Below are 23,733 nucleotides of genomic sequence, written 5' to 3'. Positions count from 1 at the left end.
CTGTTTCAATTTCCAAACAGACCTCAACTCTTTAACACACTGACAGGACGCTAGCCAGATGAATACCGATGCTGGTAGGTAGAGGCAGAATTCTGCCCCCCCCCCCTTTATTTTCCCCCCCCCCAAAACTAAGCCCGACTACATAGTTTCGTAGCAAAGCATGGGTATCCAGCTAGTATCATATAAAATAAAGTAAAATAAATTAAAGGGGTGGGGAAGATCATTTTTTCAGCGCCATTATCACTTTGAATGGTCACTAAGCAAACTATTATAAGTTGAGGATAACTATACTGGATTTATTTTATATGGGAGGGTTGATTCTTATTAAACTGCAGAGGCCGAATGCAATTTTTTAAGATATTTAAATTGAGTAGCTGGAAAAGTAGGGCTGTGCAAGGAGTCAGAATGCACAGTTATAGCTGATTGGTTGTCTGAGGCAACCTGCACTGTGATTGGTTGCTGTCGGCATGGAGGGGGAGTTTCCCTTTTTTCCCGCCTTTTTCTTCTGGGTACTCTGTGATTTACCTCAGGTTGTAACGATGTGTCTGATTGTCTTGTTTGCCATATACAGAGGTGTAAAATATATTTCTTTATATAAAATGACAACTTTGTGTCAGAGTCTCCGACTCCATTTGAGCACCTGCTGCTCAGTTCCCTGACACACTTTCTCTCCTTGAACTGACCACAAGACCATTTTCATAACAAAATAAGAACAAGAATAGATTAATAACTTGATTGTCACTTTGAATGTAGACTGACTAATCAGCATACCTTAAAATGAAATTTTGTTGCATACAGCTCTCAAAGGATCACCACCTTCAATATATACTACATGAACATGACAAAATAAATAAATAAATAAAATACAAAATTATGTATATACCCACATATATTATTATATGACACAGAGAAACAACACAGTCTAGTTCGGATGTGTACATGTAATCATGGCAAGAAAAATGAATTTTGCGAGTTTACCAGATGGAGGAAACAAAGCTGTTACAGAATCTGGTAGTCTTGCTAGAAATAAATTATAAATAGCAGTTTAGCCATCTTTGTGAGGAAACCACGTTGCTCTCGTTAAAGATGAGGTCCTTTCTCCTCACCCATCCCTTGGTCATTTTGTTAGCACCTAGTAAAAGTTTTCATCCTGCTGCGACTTCCTTACTTTTAAGCAACTTCTCCTTTTCTAAGAGTTCAGAAATGAAGTTCTAACTGTTCCTAACAAACTTCTTCCTTTAGCTTCCATAATTCATCGCCAACATTAAAATTTAAATTAAAAAACAAAACAACTGACAACTGGAAGCATGTTCTCTCCTTGTTTACCCGGACATTATTTATCCTGCTCTTGGCCCAAAGAAGACGCCAAGAAGCTTAGTTAGCAAAAAAAGCAGTTATTTCCTCATCCCCCTTTTGAGTCACCTTGGCTCATTTTCACAGTGGAGGAGAGAGAGAGAGAGCAATTAAGCTAATTTTAGCCCTAAGGAGCTTCTGGTTGAATCAATTTCGCTCCAGAGGAAAGCCAGGGTGGTCCGGAGAAAAATGGATTTTGCAGATGGACATGCTACTAAGACATTGCTCCATGTGGAGCAGATAACCTTGCACTACTCTTGCCTTTTTTGAGAAACAGGCAAGCAGATTGTCAAGTGGATGGACAATGAGGCAGCTCCTAAATTTAAGCCTTAGCTTCTTCCATGCTGATATAATCCCAGGGGATTAATGCATCTGGAATGTTGGAGGCGGCACTTGGGAGCAAGGATTACTTGGTTCTTTGGAAGTCTACAAAGGGATGAGCCATGTGGCCCACACTGTCCCTTGACAAGAAAGAAAGCAGAAGAAAACTTTAGGACCGTGATGGTGGTGGCACGCAGAGCCCTCTCTGTGGGCACGCGAGCTGTCGCTCCAGATCAGTTCCGCCGTACATTCATGCGTGCCAGAGGTGGTATTCAGCAGGTTCTGACCAGTTCTGGAGAACCGGTAGTGGAAATTTTGAGTAGTTCGGAGAACCGGCAAATATCAACTCTGAAGATTTTACAGTATCCTTTCCTTGTCACACCCACCAAGCCATGCCCACAGAACTGGTAGTAAAAAAAATTAAATCCCACCACTGCTGTGCACACCTCCCACCGGCCAGCTGGCCTTTGGGTCTCTGCCACGCATGTGTGGGGGCGGGGCCCATGCACAGGGAGCAGGATGCATGCACGGGGAATGTGTGTGCATGCGAGGGTGGTGGGGCACATGGTTGGGGCCATGCGTGTATGTATGGGGGCCATGCATGCATGCATAGGGATGTGCTTGCATGGTGATGCACGTGCATGCGTGGGGGAGGGGTGCATGCATGGAGGACACACACGTGTGCTTTGGCCATTCAGTGCCGAAAAGGTTAGCCATCACTGCCTTAGGAGATAGTTGTCACAAAGCAAGGAGGGCAACCTTGGATGATTCCAGGAAACTCGGCAGGATCAAACCTGGATGAGATGTCAGACTACCAAGAATTCCCAAAGCAGAATGGGAAATGATTATAACTTTTAAAAAGCTTCAGAAGAGGACAGCAGTAAACCATGTTCACATTGAAACCAATAAACCCATCTAGATGTTTTAATGTCCTCACCAGGTTTCATGTTTGACCTGAAGAAACCATGTTGGAAGAAACAGTAAAATGCAAGTTTAGGATAATTGCCAAGTAAATCTGATTGAAGTTATCTTCCCCATCCCTTTAATTTATTTTACTTTATTTTACATGATATATTTTTATATTATTTTATATTTTATTTTATTTTCTAATCTGGTCAATGCCAGTACAGGTAGTCCACAACTTACAACAGTTCATTAAGTGACCAAAGTTACAACAGCACTGAAAAAAGGGACCTATGACCGTTTTTCACTTATGACTGTTGTAGCATCCCCCTGGTCACATGATTTACATTCAGATGCTTGACCACTGACTTACATTTATGACGGTTGCAGTGTTTCAGAGTCATGGGATCCCCTTTTGCACCCTTCCAACAAACAAAATCAATGGGGAAACCAGATACAGTTAACAATATTGTTACTAATTTAACAACTGCAGTGATTCACTTAAACGGAAGAAAAAATCGTAAAATAGGCAAAACTTAATTTCTCAATAATATACATTTTGGGCTCAATTGTGGTTGTATGTTGTATGCGTGAATTGATTATTTGCTGTCCTTCCTGGTCCATATATTTCCAACCTTCAATATTTGTCCTGACAGTAGCATTTTTTTTTCCAGGCATAAAAATCCCCATTTGATGCTCTCATTATTCACAGCTGAATAATGTCCACCTCCTCTTTTTTTCCTTTTCTTTAATGTTTTCCAGGAAAGGAATTCTACTCCAGGCTGATGTCCTCTTAATAGGGGTTAGACCTAAACTCCCACAAAAAAATACCAGTTGGGAAATTATTGAAGTTACAACCCAGAACTCTAAAAGAACAGTCCCAGGTCAGACAATCCATCTGGAAAGTTAGCAGAACAATGCATTTTCCTATCAATTTGACCAAAGTTATTTATACCTCCCAAATATGGAATTTGGTTTATCAGGAACCAGTGCCAAATTCTGAATATTGGCACACTGTTGCAATAACTTGGAACTGAGATGGAATCATCCCACTGACTGCTTTGGAGTCGCAGAAAATAAGGAAGAATTATGGGGGTTGTGCTCTCAAACTCGTCTTGAATTTATGATAGAAAATAAATGCACAGACTTCTGCGCGGACAAGTTTTTGCGAATTGTCTCTTACCTGGGTCAACAAGTGCAAGCTGTACCTTGTTTGTTTTTATGGCTCGAGTCAGGCCAATTTTTACCTGCCTGCTGAAAAGGAAGACTGAGAAGTTGCTTTGTGTACAAGAGCCACTTTCTCTTGTGCTTTTCATAACTGGCATCCAACTGGGTTTGGATAGAGCTTCAGGGAAGGACAGTCTATGCAAAACAAATTGATTGGCCCCAGGAGCGAAAACAAAGCGATTTTTGAAATCAGACCCAACTCACATGTTTGTGCAGATCACCTGTTTTCTGGTTGCAAGTTCGATGAGTCTTGGACAAAAGTGATTTGGACTGATTAAGGGTGGATCACAGAACATAGAAGGAACTGTCTGATCCTATGCAGGAACAGAATATCTGTTCACCATCATTAGTACTATAATAGTTCAGACTTACCCTTGTATGTGTGAGGAACTTTTTGAGAATGGGAAGAAAATGGGGCCCCATATATTTCTTTTGTAGACCATGAGAGTACCTTCTTTAAAAATTCCTAATTAAGGAGAAAAGCGACCTTGAAATAAGGAGAAATTTCCTAACAGTGAGAACAATTAACCAGTGGAACATCTTGCCTTCAGAAATTGTGGGTACTTTATCACTGAAGGTAACACAGATAATCAGAGTTGGAAAGGACCTTATAGATCATCTAGTCCAACCCCCCTGCCCAAGCGGGAGACACTACACCATTTCTGACAAATGGCAGTCCAATCTCTTCTTGAAAGTCTCAAGTGATGGCGCTCCCACAACTTCCAAGGGCAACTTCTGTTCCATTGGTTGATTGTTCTGTCAGAAAGTTTCTCCTTATTTCTAGTTTAAATCTCTCCTTGTTCAGTTTCCATCCATTGTTCCTTCTCTGGCCTACAGGTGCTTTAGAAAATAGCTTGACCCCTTAGAAAATAGCTTGACCCATTAAGAAGAGACTTGATAGCCCCTTATCTGAAATGGTATAGGACAAGGCTCTTCAAACTTGGCAAGTTTAAGACTTGTGGATTTCAGCTCCCAGAATTCCTGAGCTAACATGACTGGAGGAGGAATTCTGGGAGTTGAAGTCCACAAGTCTTAAAGCTTCAAAGTTTGAAAACCCCTGGTATAGGATTTGCTGCTTGAGCGGGGGGGGTAGAACTAGAGGATCTCCAAGGTCCCTTCCAATTCTGTTATTCTATTTCTCTTATTTCCTGGCCCTTCTTTTGGATCTCAGATGATATATGTGGCTTTATTTGTTTTATCAAAACCATGATATCTTAGCCCAGGTCTGCAAACTTCCAAATCAAAGTTAGTTTATTTATTTATTTATTTATTGAATTTATATTACCACCTATTCGCCCATGGCGACTAGTTTGCTGTCCGGTTCTGATTCTCCATCCCCACCACCCCGTCTCCTTCAAACTGTTCAACTGTTGAACTTTTCAAAGAGCTTTTGAAGGGAAATGTACTTTTGTGTTGGCTCCAAGTCCCTTTTGGACTTTTCAAAGCCTGTGATCACAGAGTGAGTCTCCCAGTGGTGCTGTCTTGCAAAGGTTGCTCTAGAGCACATCTGTATCCCTACCATCAATTTTCTGTAATCTCTTTGGATCGGTTTTTTCCCCCTTTTCTTTTTGCTCCCCTGCTTCCATTCTCCTCCACAGATGTTCAGTACAAGGGCCATCCAATAATTGATTTTGCAAAAGGGAGTTACTTGTGTTTCACTCTTTTGGAACCAAGACATTCAATAGGGTTAAATCATCTTCGTAGGAGAACATAAATATGTCAATTGAACTTCAAAATGTTGGGTTGGGTGGGCTGTTATGTTCATAGCGTGACCAATTACTGATACACACACACAAACACACGCACACACACACGGACACTTTATTTATTTTTAAAAAGTGGTATTGATTAATTTAAATCTTTAGGCAGGCTTCCAAGCACTCAATATGGATGCTTTTAAAATATTGACATACAATATTACAAAATATTACTCCAAAAATCCTCAATAGAACAAAATTCTTTTGTTGTTCCTTATTGCAGCACCTTCTAAAGTTGCCTGTTATTACCCAAGTAAAAGGAGGAACGCCAATAAGAAAAATTCCAAACCACACAATATAGGTATCTTCAACTTACAATCACAATCGAGGCCAATTTTTTTTTTTGTTGTTGTTGTTGTTGTTGCTAATGTGAGACAGTTGGTAAGTGATTTCTGCCCCATTTTATGCCCTTTCCTGCCACACTTGTGAAGTGAATCACTGCAGTAATCAGTGGTGTGGTATTCTACCAGTTCGGCCCAGTTCTACCCAGCCGGTAGTGGTGATGAGTGGCGGAAACTGAACTGATTCTGACACTCTGTGTTGGGCCCACCTGCCCACCCGGGCTCCCTGATGAAGCAACCAGGAGAGTGCAGGCTTGCAGGAGATGAGTTGGAACGCCTCTGCGCCTGTGCCAAGTGCGTGTTTGGCGTGCATGCGCATGCAAAGTATGTGCACGCGTGCAAAGCGCACCCACCAAGCCACGCCCACCGAACTGGTGGTAAACCTTTTTGATTCCCACCACTGCTGCAGTTGTTAAGTTAGTAATCTGGTTTCCCCATTGTCTTTTGCTTGTCAGAAGGTCACAAAAGAAGATCGCATGACCCCAGGACACTGGTACCCGTCATAAATATGAACCGGTTGCCAAGCATCCAAAATTTGATCACATGTTGCATTGGTCGCAAGGGTGAAAAATGATTGTAAGTCACTTTTCCACAGGGCTGTGGTAACTTTGAACAGCCACCCAGAGGTGGTATTCAGCAGGTTCTGACCAGTTCTGGAGAATCGGTAGTGGAAATTTTGAGTAGTTTGGAGAACCGGCAAATACCACCTCTGACTGGCCCTGCCTCCATCTCTTCTCTGCTTCCCGAGTCCCAGCTGATCGTCTGGGTCTTCTTTTGTTGCCCTGTACAAGAGAACAGAGCTGGAAAGCAGGTTAGTGGGGTGGGGAGGGAGGATTTTGCAGTAATCTTCCCCCTGGAGTGGGGAGGGAATTGTTTTTTTTAAGTATTCTTCCTCTGCCACGATCACTAAGCCACACCCACCAAGCCACACCCACAGAACTGGTAGTAAACATATTTGAATCCCAGCACTGCAGCCACCTAAAGAATGATGGCGGATCAAGAACTACCCGTATTAGACTTGGCATCTCAGCTTCACTCTCTGGTATTGTAATGGTTTTAGGCCTCTTTGGAATGACTTATCCATGACTTTCTCTAGCAAGGATGTATCCTCAAAGTATCACAAGGCGATGTGGTCACGCACCACCTTTGGAAGTCTTTGCCTAACCCAGGAGTCTGCAACCTTAAGCACCCAAAGAGCCATTTGGACCCGTTTCCCACAGAAAAGAAAAGGCCGGGAGTCAATAATTTAACAAACAGTGTGACTGAGTGGGCATGGCCAACTCTACATCACTCACTCCCACCCAGGCACCTCCTGCTCTGGAATATGGAGCGAGCTTCCATCCCCTGCCATCACCCTTACCTTCTCAGGCCAGGCGTGGAGTGACAGGGAGGGGCAAGCCAGGGTTGGGATCAGCCAACCGGGAGCCACAGAGGGCCGAAAGAGCTGCATGTGGCTCCAGAGCCACAGGTTGCAGACCCCTGGCCTAACCCTATTCATCAATTATTTTAAACCAACCAATTTTAATTAACTTAAATTGATTTTTTAAAAAAAAAAATTCAGTAGGCAACTGACCTGCTATGTTTTCCCTCATTTTTCATGTTCATCTATGCCATCTCTCTTATTTGCCTTGAGAGTCCCCCTGGACAGAAAGTTTCAACAACGTACCAATACAAAGGATAGCCAGGGGGTCCTTGGTGCTCTCTGAGCTGGGTTGTTTTCTTGTAGACATTTCATTACCCAAACTGGGCTACACAAATTCTCTTTTATTTGGCACAAAGAATATTTTTCTGGGGTCCAGATAGGGAAAAGAGATCTGGTTCTAATATGAAAGCAGAACTGGGTGCCAACCAGGTGCCAGAAATGGAAATGTTCAAATGGGAGAAAAGAGAGAGAGAGAACATGCACATGTCCCCATGCTTCAATTTCTCAAGGAAGAAAGTTCAAAGCCAGAACGGCAGAACAACATTGCCAAAGGAGACTATCAGGATGCTGAGTTGCATCTCTCCAGGGCCTTGCAGGAACAACAGAGGACATTAGCATCATAAAGCAAGCTGTTAAATTAGCATAACAAACCCCTAATAATTAATTACTGCTAGCAGCAGTTCGGCTTTCTATAGGAGAGACAGAGACTAAATTTCAGGGGCTCCCTTTGACTAGAAATAGACTGCCAGCTCAGGATCAAGTGATCCAGCTTCTCTGATCCAGGGAAAAATACCCTCACGTGGTTTTGGGGTTGGATCCTTGCAATTTTGTTGTCTTGATTGCATAAATGTTGTACTCTTGATGAATGTATCTTTTCTTTTATGTACACTGAGAGCATTTGCACCAAGACAAATTCCTTGTGTGTCCAATCACACTTGGCCAATAAAGAATTCTATTCTACTCTACCCTACTCTACCCTACTCTACTCTACTCTACTCAACAGCCAAGGTTTACAGAATGTCCAATGTCCTGACTAGGTTTCTTAAGCTTAAATCTGTTCTCCTCTGGAGGTTCTTGCAATTCGTTGAAGCTGAAAACGTTGCTGGCTTTTCCCTCAGTTGTTGAATGTATTGATTGATGGTGAAACTTTTAACAGAATAACTTTCACAGAACAACAATAACTTTGGCATAACTTTGGCAAAGCCGGTCCCGCTTGGAAGGGAAACGCAGACTAGACTGAACACACACGTTATTCTGCTTCTAAAGTGTAGGGAGCTGCCATTATACACCCATTTGAAACGGGCTTTTGAAACGTGCGGATTATTACTTTTGGGCTTTATGAATCCTTTTGCATCAGTAGCCGCCTGTTTTGTCTCTGAGAACATTGTAACAAAACAATAAAGCAAGAATATAAAATAACAACAGCAAACAACTGGACACAGCCAACAGGCTCTTGCTGTCTTCGCAGACTGCAAGGACGCCGAAGTTCCTCTTAAGAACAGGCCACGAAACGCGGCTAGCGGGCTACGTTTTGGAAGGCTGGCTTGCCCCGTGTTAAATCGATCGTGCTTAGAAGCCCTTCGCGGGCTCCCAAAAGGTCCGGCCGAGCGCAGCATTGCGGTCCCGGGAAGTTCCGCTCTCGGTGAACCGAAGAGCCTCTTCGGGGAAAAAGGCAACAGCTTCCCCTCTTCCTTAACGGCAGAGGGTCCTCGTTTCCCGCGGGGTTCCCACTCCCGTTTCTTTCCCTATCACGGCGGGGAGAGCCCTCCGTCCCTTGGGCGAGGGGGGGGGGCTTCCCCTCTACCGGCCAGGGCCGAGCGGGGTCCCGCATTCACCCACGGCGCGGGACAGGCCAGCATCCCAGCGCACCGCCTGCTCTCTCGCTTGGACCCCACAGCGCAGCCTTAGGGGCCAGCCTGGACACCCCCACCCCCAACTAGCCCGAGGGGATCCCAGCCCAGCGCTCCCGGACTGAGGAGGGCAAAGGAGAACGCCAGCCAGCGTGACCCAGCGATCCCCCCACGCCACCTCCCGCAGCCTGGCAGCGCCGGGCTCTCCCGCGGAAGGTGGGAGGCGGCGCTGCTGCTGCTGCGGCTGCCTCCGAACGGCCTGCCTACCCTCTTCTCCCCGCGGAGGGCGGCCCGGCAGCCGGAGAAGGCGGACTGCTGGCCCGAAGGGAGGAGCCGCTGCCCAGCCCAGGGGGGGTAGCGCGGGGGGGCGGCCCGCCTGGCAAGAGGGGGCGCTCTTGGCCCCTCCTGCTGCCAGCCAGCCAGCCAGCCAGCCTCCCTCCTCCTCCTCCTCCTCCTCTCTTCCCCAGTGCAGGGCAGGGCGGGGCGCCGGGCGGGCCTCCTCCTCCTCCTGGGTGGGGGCGCTGAAATAGAGGCGGGCGGGCACGCGCCGGGGTCCGCCAGGAGGGAGGGAGGTCCCGGCCAGGTAGAGGAGCCCGATGCACGGCGGCGGCGGAGGCAGCAGCAGCAAAAGCAGCAGCCAGAGCAGCCGCAGCAGCAGCAGCAGCTTCAGCGGGCGGAGGCGGAGGGCGTGAGCCGCGCAAGGGCGGGCCAGGCGCCTTCTTCTTCCCGCAGAACTGCCCTTGCCCCCATGGCTACCCGGGTGTTGAGCATGAGCGCTCGCCTAGGGCCCGAGGAGCCCGTCTTCGCGCAGCTCAAGCCGGTGTTGGGCGGCCGGGAAGGCTCGATTTTCGCTCCGCCGGCTCCAGAAGAGCTCAAGCCGCCGCCGGCTCCTCCACAGCCGCCGAGCGGGGCCCGGATGCCCGGAGAGGAGATGGTGCAGGTGAGGAGGCGGCCGCCCGTTAGAGACCGCCGGCGGCTCTGGGACAGAGTTCCTCGGGGCATGGGCAAAGGGCGGGTGGCGGCCCCGGCCGCTGGGCTGCTTGGGTGTGGTCCCGGTCTCGGCCGAGCTCGGGCTGGGGCTGGGGCTGGGGCAGGCGGGAGAGCGAGCGGAAAGGAAAATGAAGGGAAGGAAAGAGGAAAGGAAAGAGAAGGGCAAGGAAGGGAAGGAAAGGAAGGAGGAGAAAAATAGAAAGAAGGAAGGGAAAGGAAGGGAAAGGAAAAGGAAGGGAAGGAAAGAGGGAAGGAAAGGAAAGAGAAAAAGAAAAAGAAAGAAAGAGGGAAGAGAAAAGAAGGGAAGGAAAGAAAGAGGAAAGGAAAGAGAACGAAAAGGGAAAGGAAGGGAAGGGAAGAGGGAAGGAAAGGAAAGAGGGAAGGGAAAGGAAGGGAAGGAAAGAAAGAGGAAAGGAAAGAGAAGGAAAAGGAAGGAAGGAAGGGAAAGAAAGAGGAAAGGGAAAGGAAGAGAAGGAAAGAGGGAAGGAAAGAGAAAAAGAAAGAAAGAGGGAAGGGAAAGGAAGGGAAGGAAAGAAAGAGGAAAGGAAAAGTGGGGTGTCCTCGGAGTGCCCGGTCTTCCGCGTATCCAGGAGAGCAGCGGCTGCCTTCTAGGGGCTCTGCGGGGACCCCACCCGGTTGGGCAGCCGTTGTGCCGGGTTCTCTTCCCGTGGATGGCCGGACGGGGCTTTCCGTCTGTTGTCCGTCCGTTCCCCCCCACCTCCCCCCAGCCCTCCTCTCCGTTCCAGCCGCTTTCGGATCTTGCGGGCAACTCGCCAGCGCGGCCGGGCTCCGCGGCTCCTCTTTCCGCACGTGGCCGGGCGCACGGGGAGCTGCCTGGCGGGCGGGCGGACGGGCGGGCCCGGGTTTCCCCTCGGCTCGGCTCGGGCCGAGTGCCGGGCGCTGGCTTTCCCGGCGCGCTGCCCCTCCCTGCGGCGGGCGCGGACGGAGCGAACGAGCGAGCAGCTGCCACCTTGTGTGCCCGGCCTGGCCGAGCGAGGCGGAGGCGGAGCGGCCCCGCGCGCCCACGCAAAAAAGTCATTTTAGACCAGGCCGAGGAGGAGGGGGGGAGAAGTGGGGGCGAGCCCGGGCAGCTGCCCTTTGGAAGCGGATCCCCGGGCCAACAGCTGGCGCGGGCTAAAGTGGGGAAAAGCCGCAACCCGCCAAGGGACGCTGCTGTCGGGCCAACGCCGCTTCCACGCGAAGAGTTTTTTCCCCTCTGTTTTCTGGAGTTGGGCGACGGGACTCTATATGGCTGTGGATGAGCGGATGGAAAAGGCGGTGGGTGCTTGCAGAGGGGTGGCCCGCGCTGGGAAGCGAGCGCGGGGGTGGGGGGAGTTGCTTTTATTGGACATCCTCTACCCCTATAAGAGGGAGAATGGTGCTCAGGGTGGGCCGCAGGCTTTCTTCTTTGCTTCCCCCCCACCCCAAAAAAAATCCCCCAGCAATTTTGCTGGTGCTAAGCAAGAGACCATGGGTGGTCTCAGTTCGGACAAACGGGCGAGCAAGCAAGCAAATGGGGGGCAGTGGGCTGGCTTGGGGGGAGCCGCGAGGAAGCCCCTTTCTCAGCCCTGACCCGGCTGTAGTAGGGGTCCGGAAGGGGAGATTGAGAGATTCCTTCCCGAGGTAGAACCCCGGCGTGGGGGGTTCGTCCCATCCCTGTTGGCTCTTGCGGGGGTCGCGTCTCTGTCCGCGGAATCGCTGGATCCACGCAGCGCCTTTTCTCTTGGGTCGTCGAAGTGGGAGGGGGGGGGTGTCTTTGAACTTTCCCAGGGCAACGGGGGTGGGTGGGTGGGGGATGATCAGCGGTGGGTGGCAGCGTCTGTGCCCCCTCAAAACGAAGGGAAAGTAGGGGGCCGCAGTGAAACTCGCCCTCTCTGAAAACCCTGGTCAGGTCAGGCTTCAGGATCTCTATATGCGTGCCTTGTCTGGTAGTTGATCCCAAGACCCCGCAGGTCTGGGAGGGAAGTGGGGGCGGCCTTCCCGTCCATCCTGGTAGGTGGGAAACTCTCGAAGGGAGGGAGCCCTGCCCCGGCACCCGTTGGGCCAGCTTGGGGAAAAGCGAAAGCCTCCGGATGACGTTGGCTTTAGGCATCGCCTTTCGTTCTGTCAAACCGAAATGTTTTTTTGTGAGACTCGCAATTCACTTGTTTCGCAAAAATTTCATGCCTGGCTCTTTGCATTCATTCTCCCTGTGAGAAAAGTGTTGTCTTCTCTACGGGACCCCCGCCCATAAAAAAAAATGACACAAAAGTTGTCCTACCAGTTCCTATTTGATTTTATTTCTTCTTTCCTGCTCAGATATAAGATTGTCTGTCTGTTTACCATATCTGCCTATCTACCTATCTATCATCTACCTGCTTTTGAGGAGGGGGACAACCTGAAGGGCTTAAGATGCCAAAGAGGCCAAGCCAGCAGGGTGCCTGCATTCTTGGAAGCCTTGATTTAAATAAAAAAAATTTTTTTTTAAAAAATCCTCCAGATGAAATGTAGAAAATAGCACACGGTACGCTTTTTTTTTTTTTTTTAGAGTTAAACGCTTTGCCACCCAGTTGTATCACTTGCTATATTTAGCCTTCCAAGGTAACATAGCCAATCGTTCAATTTTCACTTTTGATTCTTGTACCGAACAGCTTTAATTAGGTATTCTTATCGTGCGCTCTGCCTCTTCTTGAAGGTGTCATCTAGGTGAACCGTGCGCCTCTCGATGTGAGATCCTTCTATCTCTGCTTGCTTTTCTTAAAAACAACTAAATAAAAACTTTCCATTTGGACTAGATGATGGATCTGCATTTTTTTTTGGGGGGGAGAGAGAGAACATTCTTGCAAACTTAATTCAAGACCTGAGCAATTCCTGAAAGTGAATCCTGCTGGTGAATTTTAATGGTAATTCTGTTCCTGCTCAGGTTGCTATGTTCACAAGGTAAAAGGCATCTAATTCAGGAATAGACTGGAGTTTCTTTAACTAGCTTCTGGGTGAATTTCCCCATTCTTTGTACTTCTGGATTACGAGAGCGGCTTTTCCAGAATGTGGTGTAATTTGTAAGAAATCTCATCCTGGGCTCGAATTTTGTAATGGGTTGGGAGATTCATAATGGTTGCAGTCTGTAAGCTTATGTCTTCTCTCTTTTTCCTCCCCCCTCTTTTTGGCTGATTTTGTTCTCATCCAGACCCCATGCGAGATGGATAAATATTTGACCCAGCAGCTGCCTCCCTTGCCCCCGCTCCCCGAGCACAAAAAGTACCGGCGGGACAGTGCCTCGGTAGTGGATCAGTTCTTCACCAATGGTGACGGGGTGCCTTACAGCGTCAACATGAACCTCTACCTGCCTGATCTGTCTCAGCTGAGGACGGGCCTCTTCAAAGCCCCCAGAGGTCCCGCAACCCACATCAAGACGGAGCCGGTCGGTGCCTTCAACCACCAGAGTGAGGCCGCTCCTGTAGTCCCCAGCTCTGCCCAGGCTCTCCCTGAGTTTACAAGCATCTTCAGCCCCCACCAGGCGCCGGATGTGAACAGCCTCTTCATCAAGCAGGAGATGTCTGCGTCAGATCTGGGCCTCTCTGTGCCTGGGCCCCAGCAGGGCCAGCTGTACCAGCTCCTCAGCTCCCCCGATTTAGACCTGCCGAATGCCGCGGGCCTGGACTCCCTTAGCAACGTCTCCCTGTCTTCCTCCATGACGGGCCTCAACACCGTCTCTCCCGTCATGTCCCAGACCTCCATGAAACAGTTCCATGGGGTGCCTCCCTGCACGTACACCATGCCCGGCCAGTTTCTGCAGCAGCCAGCCACCTACTTCCCCCCTTCACCCCCAAGCTCGGAACCTGGCAGCCCTGACCGGCAGGTGGAAATGATGCAGAATTTAACCCCGCCGCCATCTTACGCTGCCACCATCGCTTCCAAGTTGGCCATCCACAACCCGACCTTGAACGCGAGCATCCCCATGAATTCGCCGAGCATCCCAACCGTCAGATATAATCGGAGGAGTAACCCCGACTTGGAGAAGAGGCGGATTCATTACTGTGACTACCCTGGTAAGCTTGAGGGAAGTGGAGAGGTGGAGGTCTCCGAGAAACAGGCCAGTTCGTCGATAGCGTCTTTCCAGAAAACCCTCCCAAATGTTTCCTTTTGTGCAATGTGCCAGCCAATCTGCTCGAATGGAGCATGTTTGCTTCTTGTTTCGAAAGAAGAAAACATTTAATAAAATAAACGCACCTTAAGCATATGCAAGGTTTGAACATAAACGTAAGCCAATGTCATATGACAGCACTTCCACATCTCAGACCTGAACATTCCCGTGAGCTTGATGGCTCAGAATGATGGGAAATGTAGTTCCATCACTAGGATAGGGAAGACCAGCAGTCGTAGCTACTTGAAGAAAAGTGTGTGCAGCTTTTTCTTCATGATTTGGCTGCGTTTCTGCTCCTTGACGTGCATTTTACGCAATTTAACTAGAACTAGAAGATTCAACTAGGTTGAAATAAAGGGTGTGTGTCTTCCCAAATAGATAACAGATTCTATTATGTGTTAATAACTGATTTTTGCTGTTGAACACATAGCTTATAAGAGGATAAAATGTGAGATGCATAATTATAAGATTCTTGATTGATTAATTCAGCTTGCATGTTTAGGACGGTAAGTATATTGACCTGAAAATTTAGGTGCGGTTGATTGTGATTTCCGTGTATTGCTAGCAGTTCTCTTTTTGCTCTGGGCAAAAGCGAGAAATTGGAATAAATTTCTTAAATATATTAGGGCCACCCATTAAAACTACTAGCAGCATTGCAGTTTTATGGGGAGCGTTACCATTTTCCAGACATAAACACACTTGATACTTAATGTCTCTTTTCTGATTTTCTATCTTAGGTTGCACTAAAGTGTACACGAAATCATCCCACTTAAAAGCACACCTGCGAACTCACACTGGTATGTGATTTTATTTTTATTTTTTATTTTGCTGGTTATGATTTTTTCTATAAATATAAGTTAGCCATCCTGTTTTTTCTCTCTCTGCTTTGCTTGAAAAGGTTTAACATGATGTGCTTGAAATGGAGAGTTATAAATCAGTCACACGGGGTTATTAAAATGAAGAAGGACACTTTTAAGCTTTGGAAAATAACGGGTGAATTTGAACAGTATATAAATACCCTCTTTGAAGCTCTATTACTTTCCATTCACCCTGCCCCCCCCCCCAAACCCCCCGGAGTCCTTTCCAGCTAAATTATGCTGTCACTTAATGCGTGGATCAAATCTCTGTGCATCAAACTTTGGTTTAACTCCCATGAAAACCATGACTGCGACACATGCTTAGGGTTATGCTGCAAATCTCAAAGCCCCTTACTCATTTCATAAAAATATATTTTAAAAAAAGTTGATTTCCTGCCCAGCAGCCTGCCTACTGCCTTCTGCTCGGCGATGAAGGCCCACATCACATTAAATAAATGATAAACATTCATTTAAGTTCCGTTCCACGATAAACTTGACTTTTCTTTTCTCAAGTTGACCGACTATGTTTAGCCTGTGATAAACCTGATAAGTCTGTTGTGAGATTGCATGGATTGTTGGAACAGGTATCGCTGGCTGGCTCCAAACACGATTTGGAAGCTTAGCTTTCTCACGAGGGACATTTGCTTTGGTGGAGGTGGAAGAAATAAGTTGAAGCCACGCTGCGTGGCCACTTGATTCTGCACACCTAGGTTTTTCAGGGACTATTGAATCTGGTCCCTAGGATAAGACACTTTTTTCAAACTAGACTGCCGTTAGGTGGTGTTTTGACGGCCGTTCCTTTGCATGGGAAAACAAACCCGATCCGGTCTCTGAAATATAAAGTCAGATCAACCAGGAGAAGAGGCTCTGTCAGATAATGACTCAGCACAGATTCCTAAAATCATCTAAAAAGGCTTTAAAAAATGTTTGAGTGACAACCCCGAAACTTAACTTTGTTTCGGCGGCGAAGCAATGTTCGAGTTGTCGGAACGGCTCGGTTGCGGCAGTTTATAATAATGCTGGTTTTGCAGCTGAAATGGCTCCCTTCTTCACCCTCCTTGTTAAGAGCTGGATCTGGGTTTTCAGTGGGGGAAAAAGATCTGAGTTTGGCTTCATCCATGAAACAAGGGCCCATATTCAGCGTTCGCTCATTGTGGAATGATTGAAATATCTCCAGGCAAAGAGTTACTATGGAAATGAAGTTTTGATAAACGAAGCCCCCCCCCCTCCATTCTCTCTCAAAGGAACCAAAGCACAGAGAAAAGGTTAAAAGCAACAGTTGATAAAAACAAGTTTTCCAAACGGTTGGAAAAGGTTTGCCATGCCTCGATTTCATCCTGGGATGAGGAATTTTGTTTGCCTACATTTTATTTCTCTTTGCTGAGTAGTTTTCGGGGCTTGCTGTTGAAAAATTGGGATTATTCTTCCTTGGGTGAAGATTCCTGGTGGGCCTAGCCTTGTGGTGACACCCAGTGCAACATAAAGTGGTCTCATTGTTTGGCACGATCTTACTTACCTGGGCTTCACATGGCCTGCAGGGGAGGCCGGTTTGAGTTTGACAAACCATGGTTTATTTATTTGTAAAGTGTATTGGCCACCTTAGGGTAACTCATACAATCTTAGGGTTAAAAATACCTCATCTGTCACTGCTTACACTGGTGATCCCAGATCCCTGGAGGATATTGGCCAGAAGTCATTGATCGGTGTCATTCACTCTTGTCTCATATGAGTTGTCCAAGAAGGTTGTGTGTCTCTTTTCGTTATGCCCAAACAAACAACTTCCGTCATTATGTCAGGAAGACTGAGAACAAAAATGGAAGAGCCGAAAAGTACTCTGACTTCTGTTTAACCTCCCTTGTGCAAGGAGCTGCTTGCTGTACCTGGGCTGTTTTGCCTGCTGGAGGCTTCTAGAATTTGGGAAAGATTTTTCCCCTCCTTCTACAGCAATGACAGGGCTGAAACTACAGTCTTTTGTCACCTAAAGTCTAGTCCTGATCCCAGAATTACATACGGGAAGCTCGTACATCTTTCCTTTTTTGTAGATTTAGAATAACCGAGTCGGAAGGGACCTTGGAGGTCTTCTACTCCAACCCCCTTTGTGCTGGAGCCCAAACTTCTGTCTTCTGAATGTGTCCATTCAGATTGGATCCTGAAGCGATTTCTTCAAACCTTGTCGAGTAGAGTAGAGTAGAGTAGAGAGTAGAGTAGAGTAGAGTAGAGTAGAGTAGAGTAGAGTAGAGTAGAAGGAATGGATCTTGGGGGTCTTCTAGTCTAACCCCCTGCCTAGGCAGGAAACCCTACACCACTTCAGAGAAATGGTTATCCAACCTTTTTAAAAACTTCCCCATGTTGTAGGGAAGTTGTTCCACTGATTAATTGTTTTAACAGTCAGGAAATTTCTCCTTAGTTCTAAGTGGTTTCTCTCCTTGATGCATAGAACTGCATATCCCATCACCCCTGGCCCAGAGCCCTGTGTTTGGGGGCAGAAACCGTCTCATAATACGCGTGCTTTGAACAAGCTTTTCCACAAGCCTTTCCTTAGCTGTGGCTACTATAAATATTTGGGTGTAAAATGCAGTAATGTTTTTCTAAACTTGAAAGTCGTGTCGTGCGCTCCAGAAAACTTTCTTTTAAAAGAGTTGGCTAAAAATAAAGCAAAGAGTGCTGGGTTATTCAGGGGAATAACTGTAACTGTGGGAATGTTAGAAGTGCCTTCAATGTAGTCCTAGACTTACAACAGTTCGTTTAGTGACTATTCAAAGTTACAACGGAAAAAAGTTGCCTTGTGACCGTTTTTTTCACAGTTCCGACCTTTGTAGCATCCCCGTCATCACGTGATCCAAATTCAGATGCTTGGCCATTGATTCATATTTATGACGGTTGCTGTGTTGGGGTGTGTGTGTCATGCGTTCCCCTTTTGTGGCCGCCTAACGAGCAAAATCAATGGGGAAGCCAGATTTACTTAACCACCAGGCTACAAACATATCAACTGCAGTGGTTCGCTTAACGACTGAGGCAAGGAAGGTTGTAAAATGGGACAAGACTGCCTTAACAAATGTCTCACTTAACCACAGAAATTTTGGACTCGGTTGTGAGCGCAAGTCGACTGTGTTTTACCCCAATTCGTTTTAATCGTGCATTAGTTTGAAATAACAGATGGTCCTTGAGTTGCGACCACCATAGGGATTGGAAAATTTGTCATTAAGTGGTACAGCTATCATTTGAGGCGTACCCGATTTTGCAATCTTATTTTTTTGGTGTGGATTTTTAACAAATCACTGCGGTCGTTAAGCAAGACATTGCTTTGATTGGCTGGGAAGGTTGCAAATGATGATCACCGGATGTGGCAACTAACATAAATAGATTCCAGTTGCCAAGCATCTGAATCATGATCAAGTGACCGAGAGAATTTTGCCAGGGTTGCCATTGCAAGGGCTGGTTGTAAATAACTCTTCTCCCTGCATCGTAACTTCAAAGAGTGGCTAAACAAATAGTCATAATTTGAGGATTCTCTGTAACCCAAAACAGAAATGTTCAACTCCAGGAAAAAGCTACAACTAATCTGATATTTTGGTTTTTTTAAAAAAGTTTTTTTTTATTTTAACAACAAAGACAACAAATAAAACCATCTTTCAATTTTACAGTGAATCGGTTGGATACATATATCTTGTGTGCATAATAATGTTATACGTTTCTTGTTATACCTTTATAAACCATTCTAATCAGCAATCATATTGTACAAATGGTATATTATTATTCATATTATAATTGTTATCTTTTAAAAACATATCTTATTCTTACTAAGTTGTATTCATTCTCAACCTCATTCAAGGTTAGTCAATTATAATATATTATAACTATTACCACATATTTCAATTTCTTACTTTTCTATCTAACCATTGATAAAATAAATCCCAAATTTTATAGTAAAACTGATCTGATATTTTGTGTAAAACATTATTTACTTCAAGTCTGGCTTTTAAAAGCAAGCCATAGTCTCCGTTTCTTTTTTTCACATCTACCACAATAAGTCAAAATTTTTGATTTTGCAAAAAATTATTACGGCTCTGTAGACACTATGCCCAAATTCAACTGCATTATATATAGATGTGAGTGAATCCTGCCTCTTTGCTGTATAGTTTTTGTCTTCATGGTGTGGTTGCAGTGAAAATAATTTACATGGTCCCGCTCTCACTGACCTGGGCTTTGGATGGCAACGATAGATTATTAATAAAGGAGAATATTTGCAGCTGAGGGTTGAACTGTGGGGTGCTTGGGTACTCTCTGAGCTTGGTTGTTTCCTTGCAGACATTTCATTACCAAACTAGGTAACATCCTCAGTGTTAGTACTAGTACAGATGAGGTTATCTAGTTTGGATAATGCAACATCTGCAAAGAAACAACCAAACTCAAAATCTGTTTGCTCAAATGCGTTGCTGTTCCACAGGTCCCAACGACTGGTATTATAAACGGGAAATCATCATGCAGGAGGGGGGGGGAAAAGGATGTTTTCTAGGAGAGAATCCGAATTATTTTCAGAATAAAGCTTGGTTTAAACTGTTTCTACCAAATGCCAATTTGTCTTGCATATTTGCTTGGCTTAACTTATTATTTTTTTTAACAGGGTTCTTCACGAACCCTGCAAATTGAAAGCTTTTATAATAAATGTAGGTCATGAAATACAGGTTATTAAAAAAAAGTTTTGTGTGATACTCTTTCCAATGTCCCAAGGGCTTTCTCAGACCAGTTTATCCGGCTCAACCTGTTCTGTAGTATCTGTGGAGGTCCATGGGTAGTTCTCGGTCTTCCGAACACAATTCCTCTTAAACCTATTGCTATCCGCCCTTCTTGGCAATCTGTCATTTGGGTTCTCTCTCTCTCTCTCTCTCTCTCTCTCTCTCTTTTAAGAAAAATAAAAATAAATTAAGCCCGCAGCCGTGACTGAAGACGTGTTTGGAAGTTGAAACGGAAAGTGTGCTGCTTTCTTTTGTGTATTAAGAAATCCTGCCCCCTCTCACAGTATTGATTTAGGGACCTGTCTCCACCTGAATAGACATTCGGGGACTTCAATGACATTCTTTTGCACGGAGCAGGCTGAAGGCCTGCATTCAGAAGTCACCCAGAGTTGTGGTTCATTTAACCCTGGTTTGAAGTCACACTCCCTCGAGTCATTTACTAGAGCATGCTAAGATAAAGCCCTAGGAGAGCTTAGCGTGCTGTGTAAGCCAGAGATTCACAACTTTTTTCTGTTGGGCTTGAAGCTTTCAATAAAAAACCCCAAATCCCCACTGAGACCTACAAGATAAAAGTGCAATGGAATCAGGTGTGCCGTTTTATCATTCCAAGCAATATAGCCTTTTGTGAAGAGCCTGGAACTGCTTAAAGAAAGTCAGTTGAAAAGAGAATAGAAATTGAATCTGAAATTGTTATTATTATGGTTGATTACAGTCAGCCAGATGCTTAGACTGGGTTTGGCCATTTTTATCCAATTATTGAGGAGTTGTTGTTGTTGTTGTTGTTGTTGTTGTTCTTCTTCTTCTTCTTCTTCTTCTTCTTCTTCTTCTTATTATTATTATTATTATTATTATTATTATTATTATTATTATTATTATTATTAAATCTTTAGTGAAATTCACAGCCTCTGGGGCTGGTTGGTAGCTCAACAGCTCGAGTCCTAACCAAGGACCTAGGACCTGTTAAGGTAGTGTCGGAGAGTCTAAGCTGTTCCAAGTAGTGTGGTTTTTTGTAGAATGATGGTATTCAGTAAATTATTATTATTGTTGTTGCTGTTATTCATCACACAATCAGCCAGATTTTCAGACTGGGTTTGGCATTTTTGTCTACCTATCGAGTCCTTACCGAGGACCTGGGATAGGCAAATCTGGATGTTTGATGGTGTTACAGATATCGCCGCAGGATGGAAGCTATTCCAAGTAAAGCTGCCTTCTGCAATTGACTGATGGTAAATTGGTCAATGCCTATGGTGCCTATTTCTATTGTATTACCTTAGCTAGCCTTTGCTATAGTCGTTCTATTTCTATTTGTAGGTCTTTGTATTTTGTTATCTTCTCCAGTTCTTTCTCTTCTGTTCTGCTGTCTCCAGGCACTGCCACATCCAATATCCAGACTTTTTTGTCTTTCTTATCGACAACTGTTACTTCTGGAGTGTTATATGGCATTATTTATTATTATTATTATTTAATATAGTAATACTACTAATAATACTAATAACCTTGGTCCAGGCAAGTTGACACTTAAGTTCACAGTCAAGGGTAGCTGGTTTACTACATTGAAACAAGTCACCTCGTAGCTTAATGGCACTGTGTATGATCCATTTAGCCTTTCCAAACATTTTATCCTCACTTGTGAAATAGGCTTCTTTTTACCAAGAATTTTAAAGTGAAGCAATTCAGGTTAGGAAGTGCCTGCTTTACATGAAATGAGATTCTTCATTTCTTGTGGGAACCAATTTGGGTCGGTCACCAGGACCAAAGTTTTAATCTTCCAAGCTTTCAGACTCTGAATTTCACCAGAGAGAAATTCCCTGAAGATGGGCTCCACTTTGATTCCGAAAGCTCAGAAGACTAAACGTTTGGTCTTGGTGTCTCACCCAGATTGGATTCTGCAACGTTATCACGTATATTTGCCTTCACTCTTCATTTCTTCTCCTGCTTCTTTCCCCACCCAAATTCTTGCCTGATTTTCTGGACCAGGGACTGGTTTTCCCCTCCCATATGGTCTTTTTGACCATATGCTTGGCCACCCATTTGAAGTCACAAGCTCTTCTGATGTCTCTTTGTGGACCTCAGTTGGGAAAGTGAAGCCTTGAGTACTTCCAAGAGATGTGGCATTCCTTGAAATGAGATGTGAACCACTCTAAAGCTATTGCTGTGGTTTTGTATTAAGCTGCACGATGTAAAGAGTCTCTGATCAATGCACCTGTATTGATTTTTGGACGTGGCTAGCACCCTTTCAAGAAAACTGTAGTGAATTTGGAGCAGAAACAATGTGGTTTGAATCATAGTTTATTAGCTTGATTTCAAAACAGATCCAGGGGTGGGATTCTACCAGTTCGGCCCAGTTCAGGTGAACTGGTAGCTCCGAGGATCAGCTGGTTCGGTTTGCTCCAACGATCAGCTGTTGGGCCAACCCGGTCGCCGGGCTCTAGGCTGTGCTTTATATCCTGTTTTTCAAGCTCAGCTCATTCATGCAGCACAGCAGATTGCCACACATCAGCTGTTTAAGCCACAGGGATTGCTGGAGAAGGTCAGTAGCAAATGCTCTGCACATGCACAAAGCGTGCATCTGGTGTGCACACATGCGAAGCACAAACCTGTGCTACCGAACCAGTCGTTACACCGGTTGAATTGCGCCCCTGAAGAGATCCATTTTTCTTTCTCTTGTTTCTCAGTGTTTGAACTACCAAGGTTTCAGGGGCTGCGAAGCTCAGCTAAAACCTGGTTAATTTTTAGTCCACGTTTGTGGTTTATATACCTCCTTTAGTTGCTAAATAGCTTGGTTGAACTGAGATTATTGCAGGGGATTTTTATGAGTAAAATCCTTGAATCCATGAGCTAAATGCAGGGGGTGAATTTAAATAGTGACCGGTGTTGATGGGCCTGGTTTTGAAATCTGGGTCCTTCTGCTTTCTTTGATAATGCTTGATGAATTTTTTGCCTTCCTGCCCTCGGTCATCTGCAGGTTGTCCCATGGCTCAGTTCAAAGGAGTTGCAGATGAATTGTTTTGGATCTCGTTGCGAACCTATTCTTCCCTGCTTGTTATCAGTTTTTTTCCCCCTTGCCCTGAGATGTATTTGGGGGCCCTTAAAAAGAAGGGGGCAGCCAGACCCACTGAGCCTCTGAGGGAAAGTCCCAACGCTTGATTGCAAATCTTACGATATAACAGGTCTTCCATAGAAGTTGGAAGTGACTTGCTTGAAGTTATTTTTGGAAGCATGCAGAAAAGGAAGAGAGAAAGAAGGAAGAGGCCCACCTGGTAGTTTTCTGACACTTTGGTGCTCCTGTACAATTAAGTAAAAGAGGCTAACTTTAGAAAAGAGAGCTAAAGAATGTAAAACCCTTATTGCACAGTAACCACTCTGTGGAGTGGATTGCACAAATATGTGTGTGGACAGGCCATCCCTTACTTTCCAGGCCAAAATGGTAACGCGCATGTGTCTCACTTATTTTTAATTCAGAACAAGCAGTCCACAGAAATAATAGTTAAACTTAAAAGGTTGTTATCACATGAACAGAAGATATAACTTTTTTCAAAGACATTCTTCCGGTTTTCTTTACTTGGGAATAAATATTTAAGGGAGAGCAGATGGATGTGTTTTAAAGACACTTTGAGGTTTGTCGATCCAACCTCCCTTCTCTGGTGATTCCAGGCTTGGCTTGTGGGTGTTAAGGTGTTGTGGAGAAGGTCTTGTGTCCGCTTGAGCCGATCACGTTTGTTTGACAGAATTCTTTTGATCTGAGGCAGGATGGAGGTAGCTCAAGAAAGGGCACTGTGTGGGACACAAAAGATGAATGCAAAATGAAATTTCTCCCATTCAGGCAATTCTGAAGGTCCCTTCACTTCTTTA

The 23,733-nt window shown here is 45.5% G+C and overlaps 1 protein-coding gene across 2 annotated transcripts in view; it reads left to right on the top strand.

The window, feature by feature from the left end:
- The first annotated feature begins 9,719 nt into the window (after positions 1-9,719).
- The window catches only part of KLF5 (KLF transcription factor 5), a 31,376-nt gene continuing 17,362 nt past the window's right edge, over positions 9,720-23,733 (top strand). The window contains exons 1-3 of one of the 2 annotated variants that reach the window (XM_026673477.2): positions 9,720-10,115; positions 13,332-14,193; positions 15,026-15,085. In XM_026673477.2, the coding sequence (XP_026529262.1) occupies positions 9,924-10,115; positions 13,332-14,193; positions 15,026-15,085 (1,114 nt within the window). In that variant the 5' untranslated portion in view covers positions 9,720-9,923. Of the gene's footprint in view, positions 10,116-10,967; positions 11,444-13,331; positions 14,194-15,025; positions 15,086-23,733 lie in introns of those variants that run through there. The other variant, XM_026673478.2, reaches the window with a different exon arrangement.

Source organism: Notechis scutatus, chromosome 5, assembly GCF_049901735.1.
Source record: "Notechis scutatus isolate UNSWTSFEM ecotype Mainland chromosome 5, rNotScu1.2, whole genome shotgun sequence".
Taxonomy (NCBI): Eukaryota; Metazoa; Chordata; class Lepidosauria; order Squamata; family Elapidae; genus Notechis; species Notechis scutatus.
The sequence above is the reverse complement of the archived record's forward strand: the minus strand, read 5'-3'. Positions and strand labels throughout refer to the sequence as shown.